Source organism: Bubalus bubalis, chromosome 6 (genome assembly GCF_019923935.1).
Source record: "Bubalus bubalis isolate 160015118507 breed Murrah chromosome 6, NDDB_SH_1, whole genome shotgun sequence".
Classification (NCBI taxonomy): domain Eukaryota; kingdom Metazoa; phylum Chordata; class Mammalia; order Artiodactyla; family Bovidae; genus Bubalus; species Bubalus bubalis.
In genome coordinates, this window is record NC_059162.1 from 34,697,848 (window position 1) to 34,717,137 (window position 19,290).

At 41.9% G+C, this 19,290-nt stretch overlaps 2 protein-coding genes across 4 annotated transcripts in view; one reads left to right on the forward strand and one right to left on the reverse strand.

Annotated features, from left to right (window-relative positions):
- Positions 1 to 19,290, reverse strand: part of GPSM2 (G protein signaling modulator 2) — a 112,769-nt gene that overhangs the window by 79,026 nt on the left and 14,453 nt on the right. The window contains exons 1-2 of one of the 3 annotated variants that reach the window (XM_044944615.2): positions 17,644 to 17,782; positions 12,842 to 12,950 (exon numbers count right to left, since the gene is read on the reverse strand). The exons of 1 other annotated variant lie outside the window; for it this stretch is intronic. The gene's annotated coding sequence lies outside the window, so the exon portion shown is untranslated. Of the gene's footprint in view, positions 1 to 12,841; positions 12,951 to 17,643; positions 17,783 to 19,290 lie in introns of those variants that run through there. One more of the 3 variants, XM_044944616.2, reaches the window with a different exon arrangement.
- Positions 1 to 19,290, forward strand: part of AKNAD1 (AKNA domain containing 1) — a 52,665-nt gene that overhangs the window by 1,874 nt on the left and 31,501 nt on the right. The window contains exons 2-6 of the mRNA XM_045166221.1: positions 5,779 to 6,872; positions 8,869 to 8,908; positions 9,072 to 9,220; positions 9,319 to 9,381; positions 17,676 to 17,809. Of these exons, the coding sequence (XP_045022156.1) occupies positions 5,886 to 6,872; positions 8,869 to 8,908; positions 9,072 to 9,220; positions 9,319 to 9,381; positions 17,676 to 17,809 (1,373 nt within the window). The 5' untranslated portion in view covers positions 5,779 to 5,885. The remainder of the gene's footprint in view (positions 1 to 5,778; positions 6,873 to 8,868; positions 8,909 to 9,071; positions 9,221 to 9,318; positions 9,382 to 17,675; positions 17,810 to 19,290) is intronic.

Here is a 19,290-nt window from a genome sequence, read left to right on the forward strand (position 1 = left end):
ATTTGTGAGCTATTGATGAGCACATAATGGTTGGGATAGCTGCAAAAGCAGCCATGGCCCCACACAGGTTCGCCTGAACTCAGTAAATCAAATTGGGTTCTAGAGAAATGTTCTGTTGGGTTCTGATCAGAAACTCTTGGATATGCCTTTGGATTTCAAGACAGAGCTGAATACTGATATGGGAAGATGGTCCACTTCCTCCCAGCTACCTGTAAGGGGCCCTTTATAATTCTAAGGATATAGCTTGTCCTTTGGCAGAAAAACATCCTTTTAAAATCTTGCAAGCAGACACAAAAATAATGGTGGTAATTACAGAAGCTGCTTTCCTGTGTGTAATGGGAGAGTTTCTCAGGCCTCTAGCTTCTCTTGGTGGTTGCTCTTCATAGAGTCATAGCAAAAAATAAATTTTATCAGTTTAAGCAGAATGATATCTTAGAAATTAGGATCTGGCTAACAAAGGGTCTTTTCCAGCAAGAAAGGCTTGGAGCTCAGCAATGAGCACCTCAGGATACAAAGAAGGTATGAGGATGAGTTTGGGGGCCACAGTTTGGGTCATGAAAAGTCCTGCAAATCTTAGAATTCATCTTTCTTTTCTTTTCTTTGTAGGGATTTAAAGATGCTCTCCCTCTCAAAAATTAGACAACTTTTAAAAATTGAAATATTTTGACATATAACAAAGTATAATTTTAAGGTATATGTTAATTTGATACATTTATATATTGTAGTGATAACTAGATCACCATTGTAGTGATAATTAGACCTCCATCATGTTACATAATTATCATTTATTTAGTGGTTGGAATAATTAAGTTCTAGTCTCTTAGAAAGTTTGATGATTATAATATTGTCGTCTGTATTCCTTATACTTTACTTTAGATCTCTAGGGCTTACTTATGGCTTGTTGCAAGTTTGTACCCTTAAACAACATATGTCTTACCCTCCATCCGCCACCCTCTGGTAATCACCATTCTACTCTTTGTTTGTATGAATTTGGCCTTTTTAGATTCCACATATAAGTTATATCATACAGGACTTGCCTTTTTCTGTCTGACTTATTTCACTAAGCATAACGTGCTCAAGGTCCGTTAATGTTATGGTAAATGGCAGGATGTCATTGTCATTCTTTCTTGTTATATACATATGTATATGGCAGGATTCAGTCTTTATTATATACATATGTGTACATATATATGTATATATGACATCTTCCATACATGAACCCTTATGTTCATAGCACCACTATTCACAGTAATCAAGACACAGAAACAACCCAAATGTCCACTGACAGATAAATGGATAAAGAAGATACGGTGCATATATACAGTGGAATACTACTCAGCCATAAATGAAATAATGCTATATGCAGCAACCTGGTTGGCCCTAGAGATGATCATACTAAGTGAAGTAAGTCAGAAAGAGAAAGACAAATATCACATGATATCACTTACACATGGAATCTAAAATATGACACAAATTAACGTATTTATGAAACAGAAGCAGACACACGACACGGAGGACAGACTTGCGGTTGCTGAGGGGAGGCAGGGGAGGCAGGGAAGGGCGGGCTGAGGCGTCTGAGACGGGCATATGCAAGCTAGTATACACTGAAGGCATAAACTTTGTTGCTGTTGTTCAGTCACTAAGTCGTGTCTGACTCTGTGACCCCATGGACTGTAGCCCACCAGGCTCCTCTGTCCATGGGATTTCCCAGCAAGAATACTGGAGTGGGTTGTTATTTCCTTCTCTGGGGGATCTTCCTGACCCAGGAGTCAAACCTGTGTCTCCTGCATTGGTAGGCAGATTCTTTACCACTGAGTTATCAGGGTAATTTAGACAATGCTTAATCTAAAATTATTTTGGATTGGTTTTCATCCTCAAACAATAAATTCACTTAAAGGTAGATTTTTTTAAAGTAGTTTTGAGACCCCTATAGAGGTCATGTCTCATTAGGCCATTTCTTCCTTTATCCTGACAATATGCCACAGATAAAGAGTACTTAGCTTTTTGTACTGGGCATTCTTCAGCACTCAACACTGAGACTGGGTCTGTTTTTCATTTTTAAACTACCCTTATTGATTGCTCACTCTGTGCCAAACACTATGCCAGAACTTTATATACCTTACCTCACGTTCATCTAGCAATCCTGTGACCTAGGGATTATTATTCTTATTTTTCAGAAGAGGAAACTAAAACTCAGAAAAGTGAAGTAACTTGCCTGATGGCATAGAGCTAATGAGTAGAGAAGCCAGAATTCAAATCCTGGTCTCCCAAGCCCTACTTTCCCTCCGTGCTTTTGACCTTCCTGGGAAGCATTTCCCTTGTTCTTCAAGTTCAGTTGCAGTAGCCTGTAATTCTGTTCATACACCTCACTTTACAGTAAATGTTAGATTGCTAAAGTAATCCTGCCGTGATGATGATGGTTCTTTTTCTTTCTTTCTATTTCTCTCTTTAAACAAAATACGTTTCTTTGAATACTCTAACATTGACACCTATCTATAAATTCAAAATTTCGTACAATGTTTTAATAGATATCTTTACCACATTTTATTTTTAGTCCTTTTTTTTTCCCTTAGAGAATTTAGCTCACTTTTTTTGGTCAAACATATTCCTTTAGCCTTTTAGGTTATATAAATAAAGCACAAGTTATAGACTCATAAAAATTTAGATGGGGGAGAAGACCTCAGAGATCTGCTTCTCCAACCCCATCATTATATGGGCAAGGGAGGCCAGCCAGTGGTTGTGGCCTCTTAGTTGACTCAGAGCTTCAGTTACTCCAGCTAAAACTGGAGGCAATTTGACTACTTCTATAAAGTTGTCCCAAAAGTTTATAAATCAAGAAGAGATATTTAAATGGATGCTTTCAATTTTATTTAAAAGAATACAGTGAAAGTGTTAGTCACTCAGTTGGGTCTGGCTCTTCGTGATCCCATGGACTGTAGTCCACCAGGCTCCTCTGTCCATGGAATTCTCCAGGCAAGAACACTGGAGTGGGGGCTTCCCTGGTGGTCCAGTGGTTAAGAATCAGCCTTGCAATGCAAAGGACATTGGTTTGATACCAGGTCCGGGAAGATGCCACATGCCATGCAGCAACTAAGCCCATGAGCCACAACCAGTGAGCCTGCTGGCTGCAACTACTGAAGCCCTGTGCCCGAGAGCCCGTGCTCGGGCACGAGAGAAGCCACCACAGTGAGAAGCCCACACCGCAGTGAAGAGAAGACCTTGCTCACCGCAGCTAGAGAAAGCCGCATATCAGTGAAGACCCACCATGGCCAATAATAAATAGATTAAAAATAAAAAGAATACTGGAGTGGGTAGCCAATCCCTTCTCCAGGGGCTCTTCCTGACCCAGGGATTGAATCCAGGTCTCTTGCATTGCAGGCAGATTTTTTACCATATGAGCCACTAGGGAAGCTCCCCAGAAGAATAAAAGACTCATACCAAATGGCAGCTGGTTTTGCTCTGAACATTTTCAGGAGTATCCCTAAGACGTGCTACTACCACCAGACTCTGGCAGCTTGACAGGACTGCTCAGACTCTTCTTCGTTGCTGTTGAGTTACAAATTTATTTTAGCTTCAGGCATGCTGCTGCTGCTGCTGCTGCTGCTGCTGCTAAGTCACTTCAGTCGTGTCTGACTCTGTGCAACTCCATAGATGACAACCCACCAGGCTCTCCTGTCCCTAGGATTCTCCAGGCAAGAACACTGGAGTGGGTTGCCATTTCCTTCTCCAATGCATGAATGTGAAAAGTGAAAGTGAAGTTGCTCAATTGTGTCTGACCCTCAGTGACCCCACGGACTGCAGCCTTCCAGGCTCCTCCACCCATGGGATTTTCTAGGCAAGAGTACTGGAGTGGGGTGCCATTGCCTTCTCCGAGCTTCAGGCATATAACATAGTAATTCATTATTTTTACACATAATATTCCATTTAAAGTTATCATAATATATTGGCTCTATTTGCTGTGCTGTATAACAGATCCTTGTAACTTATTTATTTTATACACAGTAGTTGGTGACTCTTAGTTCTCACTGCTAATTTGACCCTTTCCCTTTCTCTCCTTACTGATAATCACTAGATTATTTTCTATATATGTGAGTTTGTTTCTGTTTTGTTTCATTTTTTAGATTCTACATATAAATGATAACAGTTATCTTTGACTTGTTTCATTAAATACAATAAACTCTATGTCCATCCGTGTTGTTGAAAAAAGTAGAATTTAACTTTTACGGCTAATATTCCACTGTGTATTGTGTGTGTTAGTCACTTGGTAGTGTCTGACTCTTTGCGAGCCCATGAACTGTAGCCCACCAGGCTCCTCTGTCCATGGAATTCCTCAGGCAAGAATACTAGAGTGGGTTACCATTCCCTTCTCCAGGGGATCTTCCTGACCCAGGGATTGAACCCGGGTCTCCTGTATTGTAGGCAGATTTGTTAACTGTCTGAGCCTATATATATGTATCTATAGATCTATATAGACATATATGTGTATATATATATACACCATATCTTAAATATCTATTCATTTGTTGACACCTGGGTTGCTTCCACATCTTGGTTCTTGTAAATAATGCTGCTGTGAAGTTTGGGGTTCATTTATCTTTTTGAATTGATATTTTATCTTCAGATATATACCCCAAAATGGAATTGCTGGATCATATGGTAGTTATATTTATAGGTTTTTGAGGAACCTCCATACTGTTTTCCATAGTGGCTGCACCAATTTACATTCCCACTAATGGCACAAAGGTGAAGTGTTCTCCACATCCTTGTCAACATTGGCTATTTGCAGACTTTTAAAAAAACTTTTTATTTTATATTGAAGTATAGCTGATTAACAGCGTTGTGATAGCTTCAGGTGGACAGCAAAGGGACTCAGCCGTCCACACACATGTATCTAGTCTCCCCCAAACTCCCCTCCCATCTAGGCTGCCACAGAACACTGAGCAGAGTTCCCTGTGCTACACAGTAGGACCTTGTTGGTTATCCATTTAAAATATAGCAGTGTGTGCAAGTTGATCCTAAACTCCCTAACTCCCCCTTCCCCCCATTCTTCCTCTCTGGCAACCATAAGTTCTTCTCAGAGCAAGGCAGCCTCTTGAACTGGGTCTGTCTGGATTCTAATCAGAAGAGGAATATGCTTGAAGGCAGACTAGCCTCCAGGTGTTCAAAAGACCTTTTTGTTCCTTGTTCATATTTCTGTCAGTCATTCTCTGCCTTTCGCCAACATACGAGGAAAAACCAGAAGAATGGGACCAGAATGTCTAGGGGGAGACAGATGAAAAAGCACTAAAACACTGAAAGTCGGTGGTTTGTTTGAGCTGATCCAGCTCTCAGTTCCACACACAGAGGCTTATCAGTGGTACGTGGACAAAGGACAGCCATGGTACTTTAAAAAAAAAAAAAAAATCAATCCCTTACTTGCATCCCAAGCTGCTATTTTGGGAACACAAATTTCAATTAGCACTTCCTAAGAGAAGTTGATAAACATTTGGTCATTAACTGAAAACCATTGTCTCCCTCAAAGTTTAATGAACAAAATATTTAGCCCTACCTCCTTTCTAATTCCTTGCTTATATACCATCAATTATGTTAATGTAATATTTAGGATCAGTTCCTCTTGGCAGAGCTTTCAGCCTTCACGTGAGTTTATAACTGCATTTCTCTAAATGGAAGACATCCACTTTGATCTGCATAAAAATGATCTGCATCCACTTTGATAAGCATAGTTTCATACATTACATAAATAATATTTAACAATGATGTTCTTTTCATTTTGCACAGATGAGGACACACAGTGAAGACAATTAATGAAAACCAGAAGACCTATTGCTATAATTAAGAACATCAAGATCAGGAGCAACTGATAAAGGAGGTCAGGCTGCACATACATGGACAAAGCCTATTTCCTGGAAGACACAACTTCTAAGCAACAGGAGGATTTGCCTTATGATGAGGGTTTCTCCCAAGTTAAGATATACCATGGTTATAATCTTACCTCAAGATATGACATCCTTGAGGTCTCAAATCAAATGAATTTAACAGAAGATGAGTCTCAAGAAAAGGCTACATATAGAGAGACTTGCCAAGAGGCAGATATGACCATGACTTTGGATAAAATGACTGAAAATGCTGTCAGCAAAACATGTGATAAAGAGAATCAATGCGCCATATATCTTCCTATTTCAGCTAATCAGGAAGACGCTTCAAAGTCAAACATTTCTGATATTTTACTCCATCACCTTTGCAAAGAAGAATTCTCCAAAGATCAAGGCATTAATTGTGAAACTCTCCCAGAGATCTCTAATAATGACAGCTTTGATGAAGCTATTATTAAAAATATCATTGTGTGGCACGTTAAGAATTCTTGGCCGACAGAACAATCCTCAGAACTCACTGACCTACTCAACTCCAAAAGCGATGATGAAAATAGCAATAAGCCCAGTTGTTTTCTGACCAAGACAGAAGAAAACACTTCTGATTCAGATGAGTCAGTGGCTGCTGGAGAAAGCAACCATGAGGAAAATTCAAATTTTCTATCTAAAATCAAGAGTCTATGTGATAAACAAAAAAGTTGCCTATGGCAGACACCTCAGAAACAGGCTGAAAAAGCAAGCTCTGGCAACAAGTTCAAATATGGCCATAGTCAGGTTTATTACTGGTTCTCTAATTTCTCTAAGGTTGCTTCCAGAGTGAAGATTCCTAAAAATTACACGATTGACAAACCACTTATAACAGATCCACAAGCCAGCTTTTCTCCTAAATTGAGAGATAAGTCAGCTGTTGGGCAAGATATTTCAGAAAGCACATCTAGATCAAATTATGTTGAAAAACAAGAGCAGAAGTGGGAAATTACTCAACCTTCACAGCCAGTAGAGGTGAGTGAAAGCAGTCTTCAGGAAACACCCCCCCCCCCAGGACCGCTGCTCATCCGTATGAGTGTGGGTCCTCAGAAGGTGCATAGAACTAAGTTGTAGTTCTGAGGTTCTGAATTCTAGTTCCAGTCTGGTACCCTGACCTCTCAGGAGCTCAGTGGGTGTCCTCATGAGAAGAATCTGGAACTGAACTAACAATAACACAGAATAAAATCCAAATTCTTCAACCAGGAATTTGCATCTCCCCATGTTTCCTGTCATCCTAGCCTTCTGAACTCAGCTCCCCTCCCCCAGGACTCATCCTATTAGTGGGCTGGCCCCACCTTCTCTGAGCTCCTGCCTTACCAGGAACATCCCACCTCTGCTTATCAAACCCCTGCTCATTTTCATGGTCTCCTTCAACTCCACACTGGCTGTAGGACTTTTCAGAATCCCACAGCCAGTCTTTTGCACCCGTGTTTCTTAAATATTCTGTCAGAGCTTATCTCAGCCTCCTTGCATCATTACGATTTCCAAACATCTGTTCCTTAGACTAGATTTCAAGGCTCTGGAGGCAGCTGCCTCGTCTTCATCTTTCCATCACCCAATTCCCCCAGAGGCCTGGCCAGGTGTTTGCATATATTATACCCTTGGTTATGAATGCTAACTTGAATTATGATCTTTGATAACACATTTCAAGATTTTATACTGGTAACTATTTAACACAACATTTTGTTAACATTTAATTTATACTTTTTCCCCTTTCCCCATCTTTCCATCCTTCCACCCACCTTCCCAAATGCTGAGGCTGAGGATCTCATTGACTATTTGAGGTTCCATAGTTAAATAAATTTACATTAATGATCAAAGTAAACACTTTAGTTCTCCGGCACTTTTCCAGGACTGTATGATTTTTCTTTTAAGCAGTCTATGAAGGGCACCCTGCCTGAACACACTCTGCCTGTCTCTATTTCTACCCCTTCATCCACCTTTTCTTTTAATTGAAACTTCTGGGGAATTTGAATAGAACCTCCCTTATGCCTTGCAACACACACACACATACACACACACACACCTGGAGTCAGCAGCCCACTCGGCCTTGAGCAGGATGCTTCTCTCAGTCTTAGAGAAATCTGTACCCCTGTGACACTGGGAAGCCTCAACATTCCTCATTCTGCTTGCAGAAGAACACTCTTGGGTGGGCACAGTTCTCAGGGCCCTGTGGGCAGTAGGGGCAGAACGAATATCAAGTTCATCTGTCTCTGGTAATGGGAGTCTGAAGTGGGGCATCTTCTTTTCTCTTGTCCTGTCCATTCAAGTTGGAGAACTGGGCTCTGTAGTTTCCATAGCCATCATATACCTGAGATATTCCTAATAACCACAGTCTAGTTTGACCACAACATTGGCTCTCTGTCTCTAGTGTGTTTGTGAGCTGTGTGTGTTGGGAACAATGGGAAGACGATCAAGGTGAATCACTCTGGAATTTGAATTCTTATCCAGTTAGCCTGTGGTGAGTAGAAAAGGGAATGTCCTGTGTGAAGTCACTACCTTGCTCCCAGACACTAGCCACCATGTATCTGGTGTTAGAGCCCTAGAAACAGAGTCAGTGACGAGACCAACAGAGGTCCCTGCCCTGGTGGAGCTTGTGGTCGACCTGTAGGAGAAGGGTTTGAGTATTCCATATAATAGTATCAAACATGATAACAGTAACAGCTAACATATATTGAATGTTTACCATGTGCCAGACACTATGGTAACATTTAATTCTCATCATGACACTATGAAGTAGGTTCTGTTACTATCCCTGTTTTATTGCTGAGGAATTTGAGGTTTATAGCAATGATGTAATTGCTCTGGGTCATCCGGCAGATAAATGTCAGAGTGGAATTCAACCTTGGCATCAGGGCCTCAGCTCTTGACATAACCCTGGGTGGCCTCCATGATGACCAGAACACATCCTACATAATGGTGTCGTTGGTTAATATCAACAGTAATGTTTTCTTATCTTTTCATTGTGCAGATGGAGCCCACAGTACATATCCACCAAGAACATCTCGCAGGTACTAGCATTTTTAAATCTCTTTGACTTAGATATACCTTTTGAAAAGAGATTTTTTTAATAGCGAATGGTGGTGATTGCCACAGACTTCTGTTTTTGGTAATTAACAAAACTGCAATGCAGTTGAGATGAATGGTAGCCAAAATTTATTCTTTCTTATATAGGAATAGAATCTGAGCCAAGTCTCTCTAACTTGCCATCGACTTCTCAGGAAGACCCTTCCTTGAGTTCTTCTTACATATTTCAAAAGATATCCCAGGGGAAGCAGATGTGTCAGAAGTTAAAAGAACAGACTGATCAACTGAAGGCTAAAGTAATACTTTTAAAGCTTATTATGAAAAATAGAAGTAACCAAATTCAAATATAAGACATCAGGCCCTTAATGAAATATTGCATTTTTTTTCACTGCAGGTACAAGAATTTTCCAAATGCATAGCACAGGATTCTCCCTATCATTTTCAACACAGAAGGCTGGTAATGAATTTTATCACATTTCAAAAATCTTTATTAGGGAATTTGACATGCAAAAATATGACATAAATGACTTTATAGCATCATATTTTCTCTACACTGGTGAGGGTAGGAATGTTCTGGTAAGAAAAATTTTGCTGAAGATTGAGCTATCTTTGTCTTACAAGGACTAAAAGAGAGTAGAGCTTTCTATTTCAATATATATTTAGCCCCTTTTCCTTCTCAGGGGGATCTGTATGGCTGTTTTTCCTCAGCAGTCATCCCATAATAAATCGGAAACCATGGTAGGTTCAGGAAAACAATATGTCAGCTATTGTAAAGGGCAAGCACAGCCAGATTTGATGGGCCTGGGGGACACAGGCTATAAAAATTGCCAGTATCTGCAAACTCAATCTATAAAACTTGAAAAACCTTAAAGTCAATCTTGAATACATGCTTTTCAGATCAAAATCTTTGGCTTTTACATCCTTGCTTTTTGTCACATTTCATCAAATCACTACTTTACATTGGAACCCATAGCCTCGTTCATCAGTGTCAGGGTCGTATGAAGCAGAGGTGAAGCATGGCAATGGGGCAAAGCTGAGACCACTAGAACCAGGGTTGTGTGAAGCTGAAGTTGTAGTTTGGGCCACTGGAGCAGCAGCGAGATGGGTGGTCAGATGTCCTGACACAAAGGACACGGGCAAAGGTCAGGACAGGCTGTGCTTCAGAAGCCAGACACAGACAAAAAACTAGGGAAGATTCAAATGCTAAGACACACAGTTCATTATTCTTTCATCATATGAAGTAAATAACTCACATTCATTCAACAACATTTGTGGGGTACTCCCTATGGCTCAGACTCTGCATCAGGCACCAGGAATTTGAAGACAAAGAAACAGTCCCTTTTTCAAGTGAATTATAGACTCCTGGGAACAACGGACCAGTAAATCCACAAGTAACATGCAGCATGGAAGAGTTACCTATGATTACATATGATGCAAATGGCAGCACGGAAGAGGCTCACCCTGACCAGTGGGAGGGGCCTTGGAAGGCTTCCCGGAAGGGATTTCTGGACTGGGCAGTGTAGGAAGAATATGGCGGAGTAGGGCAAAGGGGTGTTCCAGGAAAAGGAATCCGCAGGTGCAGTGGCACAGGGGCAAGACAGTACTGAGAGTGTGAGGAACCGTGTGGCAGTATAATTGACCAGATGGAGCTCACAGGGAAGGGAGGAGACTGGAGAAAGGTCCTTAGATAAGAACTGTACCATGAAAAGCCATTATGCTGTGCTAAGGAGCTTAGATTAATTTCATCTTGAGGTGGCATGATGGGGCAACACTGGAGGGTTTAAAGCTGAGAAACAGCAGCCACCACAGGGGCAAGACAGTAGGAAATAGGCTAGAAAATTATAATCCAGGTAACAAATTATGAAGTCCTAAACCAAGGCTGGCAATAAGGATGAAGAGGGGGACAAATCTAAGAGTTTAAGGAAGCGGTGGCAGACTGAACAGGGTAAATAAAGGGAGGGAGGAGGCCTGGACGCATGCCAGATTTCTAGCTTGGCTAACCAAGGTTATGAATAAAAGTGGAGGATCCGGTTCAGAATGGGTGTGGGAGGCAGGCAGGAAGCCAGATGTCAAGTTCAGTTGGAACATTATGAGGCACCTGTAGGGCATCCAATTGGAGGGGTCCAGTAGGCAATTAGAGCCATGGATCTGAACTTCAGAGGATGTGTTTGGGTCAGACACATAAATTAGAGTATAGCTGTAGGTTGAAGCTGTGCAGTGTAGAGATTGCTCAGGCAAACAAGTGGAGTAAGCAGTGAAGAAATTCAAGGTAGAGTCATGGGAAACAGCAACCAGGGGCAGGTAAGAGATCGATAAGGAGAAACTGGAATGGTCAAGACAGACCTGGAAGGGGCAGAGCTACAAAAGCCAAGAGAAAAGAGGGTTCTGAGAAGGGGGCAGTGGGCCACACCATCCAGTCTTCAAAGAAGGAAGGAAAGCAAGATGTGCATTGGATTTGGCCACTGAGAGATCATGAGGGACCTTGGCAGCCCTGATTTCAATGAAGAGGTGGATCTTCCGAAGCCAGATAGCAGGAGTTAAGGAGTGAATGATAGACGAGTAATGTGAGTGAGTGAAAAGTCGCTCAGTCGTGTCCAACTCTTTGTGACGCCATGGACTGAATAGTCCTAAATTCTCCAGGCCAAATACTGGAGTGAGTAGCCTTTCCCTTCTCCAGGGAATCTTCCCAACCCAGGGATCGAACCCAGGTCTCCCACATTGCAGGCAGATTCTTTACCAGCGGAGCCACCAGGGAACCCCAAGAATACTGGAGTGGGTAGCCTATCCCTTCTCCAGCGGATCTTCCCAACCCAGGAATTGAACCAGGGTCTCCTGCATTGCAGGCAGATTCTTTACCAACTGAGCTATCAGGGAAGCCCTCCTAGAACCCAGGCTTTCAGAAACCGGGAGAACATAAATTTTTAAAGGGCCAAGCAAAGCAGAGGAGAGTGGTTCGAGGCATTAGCCTTCTGAGGCCTCGGTTCAGGAAGTTTCATCCTATGTTAGAGGGAATGTGGGGATTCGTTTTGGGACCCAGAGAAGAGGAGAGATGATCTCTGACAGTGTTGGCCTGAGAGTTCCAGGCCCATTTGGTTCAGTGAAGGAAGGCCAGACAGGGCTAAAACTAACCTTCTCAGCAAGAGCAGCATATGTAGAAAGCATCTGGATTTTGGAGCAGACATCCTGGTTCTATGTGTTGACTACACAAACTTAAACCTTTCACATACCTGCCCATCTCAGAGTCAAGTGAGTTAAATGAAGTACATTTATGGTAAGAAAACTATGTCCTAACTTCTTCTGAGGGTAGAACATAATTAAAATTCTGAGATTCCAAATTATAATTCATAATTGCTTTCTTCACTCTTCTCTTTCCTTTGAACACCTCATTCCTTCTCATGGCTTTAACCCCCATTTCCATGCTGCCAATTCCCAATGACTAGTCCTCACTTCTCATCTACAGGGCCACATGCTGGTCCTGATTTTCCTTTGGATCTCCTGCTCTCACTGAACATTGTACCTTGTCCAACATTGACATCTTCATTCAAACTTCTTAGCCTTTTCAAATTCCTTGTTTTTGTCAGGAGGTTCACATTCTTCCCACCTCCCAAGCTAGGAATCTGCGTACTGTTTGTGAGATTTATAGTGCCAGTCAGGGTCCTGGCAAGAAAGAGATGACTTACTCCAGTGGAGAAACTGAGGAGGGTTTAGGAAGGTATTATTTTATAACCAATTAAGGGACAGAAAGGATCTCATGGAAGGAACAGTGGGGCAGAGGGACAGAGGAAGAACAGATAATGGTGCATGAGGAGAGCAGCAGTAGTTACAGGAGTAGCTGACAAACTCTGTGGCTTTTGGTAGAGACACAGCCAACCCGTGATAATACAGGCAGGAGGAAATCAAGGAAATAAAGACCCTACCTCATACTTCTTCAATTCCTCTCTCCTGCAGTTTGCCTTCCATTGACTGAAACCAACCAAAGCCAAGGGCGCTGGAGCCTCTTGGTACACTCCATTGAAGGCCAGCCTCCTGGTTGGGAGACAGAGAAAGATTGAGGATAAATCTGGAGGGAAACGGAAAACATGCACCACACTTGCCATTTTTTATGCCCTTTGGCCAATATGCTTCTAAACTTGTTTATTTATTTTAATAATAGTAAGAGTAATAATGAAGATGATAGTTACCATTTATTGAGTGTGTACCATGCTCCTGGTGCTAAGCAGTATCTCATTTAATTTTCACAATATGAGGTGAGGGCTATTATGCTCTCAAATGCAAAAATTGAAGCTTAGAGTTCAAGGTGACTGAAATCATACCATTAGTAGGTAACAATCTGAACTTGAACTCTGGTGTATCTGATTCTCTAACCCCACAATGCAGCATTCTTGCCTTTGGTAATATCTCTCCATTTATCCTTTCCTCTCCATTTTCACTGATACTGCCTGGTCCAAGCCCTCTTGAGCATCCTTTAAGCTGAGTTAAGTCTCATGTCTTCCATTGAGCCATGGCAAAGTATTCTATTCCACAGTCTCTATTCCCAATGGGAATAAAATCTCTGAGACAAGAGACTGTGCCTGATACAACTTTTGTGTCTCTCACACTCTGGGCACAGGGCTAAACATGGACAGTGCTCAGGGAATGCTTAGCGACTGGGGCTGCACAGCTGTAGCCTCTGTACATCAAGACCCTGACCTGCAGAGTTTAAATACTCATCTGCATGAGCTACATCTGGAGGACTTACTCAAAGCTTCTGGCTAAATTTTCTGATATTCCTGCTCCATCACATCCTCCAAGCCATTCAATCCCAGGTCCTTTAACTTCAATTTTTTTTTTTACTGGATTATTTATTTTTTATTATTATTGCTTTACAAAGTTGTGTTAGTTTCTGGAGTGCAACGAAGTGAATCAGCTTTATGTATACACATATCTCCTCCCTCTTGAAGTGGTCAAACAGGAGATGGCAAGAATGAACGTCAACATTCTAGGAATCAGTGAACTAAAATAGAGTGGAATGAGTGAAATTAACTCAGATGACCATTATATCTACTACTGTGGGCAAGAATCCCTTAGAAGAAATGGAGTAGCCATCATGGTCAACAAAAGAGTCCGAAAGGCAGTTCTTGGATAGAATCTCAAAAAGGACAGAATGATCTCTATTCGCTTCCAAGGCAAACCATTCAATATAACAGTAATCCAAGTCTATGCTCCGACCAGTAATGCTGAAGAAGCTGAACAGTCCTATGAAGACCTACAAGACCTTCTAGAACTAATACTCAAAAAAGATGTCCTTTTCATTAAAGGGGTCTGGAATACAAAAGTAGGAAGTCAAGAAACACCTGGAGTAACAGGCAAATTTGGCCTTGGAGTACAGAATGAAGCAGGGCAAAGGCTAATAGAGTTTTGCCAAGAGAACGCACTGATCATAGCAAAAACCCTCCTTCAACAACACAAGAGAAGACTCTACACATGGACATCACCAGATGGTCAACACCAAAATCAGATTGATTATACTCTTTGCAGCCAAAGATGGAGAAGCTGTACACAGTCAGCAAAAATAAGACCAGAAGCTGACTGGCTCAGCTCATGAACTCCTTGTTGCTAAATTCAGACTTAAATTGAAGAAAGTGGGAAAAACCACTAGACCATTCATGTATGACCTAAATCAAATCCCTTATGATTATACAGTGGGAGTGAGAAATAGATTTAAGGGCCTAGATCTGATAGACAGAGTGCCTGATGAACTATAGACAGAAGTTTGTGACACTGTACAGGAGACAGGGATCAAGATCATCCCCAAGAAAAAGAAATGCAAAAAGCAAAATGGCTGTCTGAGGAGGCCTTACAAATAGCTGAGAAAAGAGGAGAAGTGAAAAGCAAAGAAGAAAGAGAAAGATACCCATTTGAATGCAGAGTTCCAAAGAATAGCAAGGAGAGATAAGAAAGCCTTCCTTGGTGATCAGTGCAAAGAAATAGAGGAAAACAATAGAATGGGAAAGACTAGAGATCTCTTCAAGAAAATTAGAGATACCAAGGGAGCATTTCATGCAAAAATGGGCTTAATAAAAGGCAGAAATTGTATGGACCTAGCAGAAGCCAGAAGATATTAAGAAGAGGTTGCAAGAATACACAGAAGAACTGTACAAAAAAGATCTTCACGACCCAGATAATCATGGTGGTATGATCACTCACCTAGAGCCAGACATCCTTGAATGTGAAGTCAATTAGGAAGCATCATTACAAACAAAGCTAGTGGAGGTGATGGAATCCCAGTTGAGCTATTTCAAATCCTAAAAAATGATGCTGTGAAAGTGCTGCACTCAGTATGCCAGCAAATTTGGAAAACTCAGCAGTGGCCACAGGACTGGAAAAGGTCAGTTTTCATTCCAATCCCCAAAATAGGAAATGCCAAAGAATGCTCAAACTACTGCACTTTTGCACTCATCTCACATGCTAGTAAAGTAATGCTCAAAATTCTCCAAGCCAGGCTTCAACAGTACATGAACCATGAACTTCCAGAAGTTCAAGCTGGTTTTGGAAAAGGCAGAGGGACAAGAAATCAAATTGCCAACATCTGTCGGATCACTGAAAAAGCAAGAGAGTTCCAGAAAAATATCTATTTCTGATTTATTGACTATGCCAAAGCCTTTGACTGGGTGGATCACAATAAACTGTGGAAAATTCTGAAAGAGATGGGAATACCAGACCACCTGATCTGCCTCTTGAGAAATCTGTATGCAGGTCAGGAAGCAACAGTTAGGACTGGACATGGAACAACAGACTGGTTCCAAATAGGAAGAGGAGTACGTCAAGGCTGTATATTGTCATCCTGCTTATTTAACTTCTATGCAGAGTACATCATGAGAAACGCTGGACTGGAAGAACTACAAGCTGGAATCAAGATTGCCAGGAGAAATATCAATAACCTCAGATATGCAGATGATACCACTCTTATGGCAGAAAGCAAGGAACTAAAGAGGCTCTTGATGAAAGTGAAAGAGGAGAGTGAAAAAGTTGGCTTAAAGCTCAACATTCAGAAAACAAAGATCATGGCATCTGGTCCCATCACTTCATGGGAAATAGATGGGGAAACAGTGGAAACAGTGGCTGACTTTATTTTGGGGGGCTCCAAAATCACTGCAGATGGCTTTGCAGCAATGAAATTAAAAGACACTTACTTCTTGGAAGGAAAGTTATGACCAACCTAGACAGCATATTAAAAAGCGGAGACATTACTTTGCCAACAAAGGTCCGTCTAGTCAAGGCTTTGGTTTTTCCAGTAGTCATGTATGGATGTGAGAGTTGGATTATAAAGAAGGCTGAGCACTGAAGAATTGATGCTTTTGAACCAGTCCATCCTAAGGGAAATTAGTCCTGAATATTCACTGGAAGGACTGATGTTGAGGCTGAAACTCCAATACTTTGGCCACCTGATGTGAAGAACTGACTCAATTGAAAAGACCCTGATGCTGGGAAAGATTGAAGGTGGGAGAAGAAGGGGACAACAGAGGATGAGATGGTTGGATGGCATCACGGAGCCAATGGACATGAGTCTGAGTGAACTCCTGGAGTTGGTGATGGACAGGGAGGCCTGGCATGCTGCAGTCTGTGGGGTCACCGAGTTGGACGTGACTGTGTAACTGGATGAACTGAACCTCCCTCTTCGACCTTCCTCCCACTTCCCCACCACATCGCATCCAACTAGCTCATCACAAAACACTGAGCTGAGCTCCCTGTGATATAGAGTAGGTTCCCAGGAGCGATCTGTTTTACACACAGCAGTTCACATGTCAATCCCAATCTCCCAATTCATCCCTCTGCCATATCCACATCTTCATTCTCTACTTTTGCATCTTTATTCCTGCCCTGCAATTAGGTTCGTCTGCACCATTTTTCTAGATTCCACATACACGCATCAATATTTCTGACTTACTTCATTCTGTATGACAGATTCTAGGTCCATCCACATCTCTGCAAATGACCCAATGTATTCCTTTTTATGGTTGAGTAGTATTCTATTGTTAATACGCATCATATCTTCTTTATCTATTCACCGGTTGATGGACACGACCTGGCTATTGTAAACAGTGCTGCAGTGAACTTGGGAGTGCGCGTGTCTTTTTGAATTGTGGTTTTCTCAGGATTTGTGCCCAGTAATGGGGTTGCTGGGTCACACGGTAGCTCTAGCTTTAGTTTTTCAATGAACGGCCATACTATTCTGCATGGTGGCGGTGTCAGTCTGCATTCCCACCAAGAAGGTTTCCTTTTCTCCACCCTTCTCAAGCATTTATGGTTTCTAAGTTCTATGTGGCTTCTGACATACTTTCTAGAGCTTCAATTTCCTCCTCTATAAAACTGGGATAATAAACCTACTTTGTGACATGTACAACACTGATAGTGGATTAAATAAGATAATGAATGGAAAAGTGCTCTATAAGCTAAAAATTATTCTGCAAATATGTGGGATTATTAACGTCCCATTAACAAAATTCAAAGGCCTCTGAGTGGGTGCTAGGAAAGAAATCAGAAGTCACCGTAAGTCTCAGCTCTGTGCTGTGGGGGTGTTGCACATGTTAAGATGGCTCTTGGGTTGTCTGTATTTTAGATGTCAGACTCTGAACACAACCATTGCCAGGAGAAGGATGGCGGCTTAATTTTAACACTGCTGTAGGGTACACCTTCATTGTGTTTGCAGAAAAAACTACTACTACACACATGGGCTTACACGTGAATGATTCCAGCGTGTCACTGTTACAGGTCCTGGAGAAATTGCAGGGACGCCTCAAACTGCTGGAGCAGGAGTTTCTGGCCAACAAGGAGAAGCACTTGACATTGGAGGAGCAAGTCCACAAGCACGAATCCCCAGCTGTCAAGAACTTTGATCCAGAAAGGTAGGGCAGGCTTCACCTCTGTGGGGTGGAAGTGTCAGAGGTGAGCTCCTTCCGGAGGGATTCTGCAGGGGCTGCTGGCCTAGCGCTTGGAGACCTACTGGTCTCGGGTCAGCAAAAACAGTGTCACTGTTGAACTGGTGTCACCCCCATGCAGCAAGCAGTATGAAATTCCTGCTCTGTGTACGGTCCTGTGGGGGGGACCGACCCAGAAGGAGTGTCCCAAATGAACAGTTGTCCCCTGGAGGAGACACTGCCACTGCCTTGCATTGTGCTGGATGTCATGATAATTGGTCCCGAGACCTGGAAGAGCACAAGAAAACCGCAGAAATGCTCATCTGCTAAGCCCAGAGGACCCTCTCCTCCCCAGGTTCCCCCCGCCCTGCCTTCTCCTTTACCTCATTCCTGCCTTTATTTCCCCTGCCTAACTCTTTTCTGTCCCTCTTTTTCCCTGTCCACAGACAATACCCAAGGGATAGCAGGCAGGAAAGAATCACTGTTAGGTTGATTAATGTTGGGGTGAGGGACCCACAAATCCTGATAAAGGCAAAATGTTAAAACCTGAAGTCAAATGATTCCTGAATTAATTCACATTAGAAACTTGAGCACACAAGCATACTGAGGATTCCAGCTGGCCATTTTGATGGCCCCATGCTCTGCTCTCTCCAACCCGAATAATTTTAAAAGATATATCCTAGGACTCAAGGCTGGGGTTGGTTCCATGTAATTTCCTGGTGTGAATCTAAAGAACTCATTTAGTAGGCTTCATATTTGTAAATTCAGCTCTTTCTATTCATAGTATTTTAACACGAATTCATTCTTGATGCCAAAATATTTTAATGGCTTATATTTTGGCACTACTGTCCTGAGGTAGTTTTTCCAAAGTACAATCTTACTTCTTCAAAATGAATGACATCTCTGTCTATGGCTATTTCAATACTGAGTAATTAGACAGCAAAGATGTGGTTTTAATATTGATTTTTTCCCCCCAAAGGCTTTTTTTCTCTTGGAAAAAAAGATCTCCACATGCTTTCACTATTTGTTTAAAAACTAATAGAGTGAGGATATTTATTTTCCAAGAAACCCCACTTGTTTTGGCAGTCATTTTAAAGACAGGCCTCTGTGCACATTAAAACCAAAACTATGCAAGGCCTTATTTATATCCTAGTTACACCCACACTGTGCCTGGCCCTGGTATAAATCAAAAATGTTTCAACTGCAGTTATATCCCATATACAGGAAAAGCTTTCAACATTGGGGCAAGAAAAAGACTTGGCCTCTCCCAAAACTCCCCTCAGAGCAAGCCAAGCATGGTCAGCTTCTCTTGTTCTCAAATGGACAAAAAGCAGAACCCAGTCCAACCCTCGAGGCCTTGCCATGTTGAGAACCTTCTAAATGATGGCTACAAAGGCCACTGTCAATGGCTTTCAGTAAGCAAAAGAATTCTGCAGATTAATGGACAAGCTGCTTAAGTCAGCTACTGT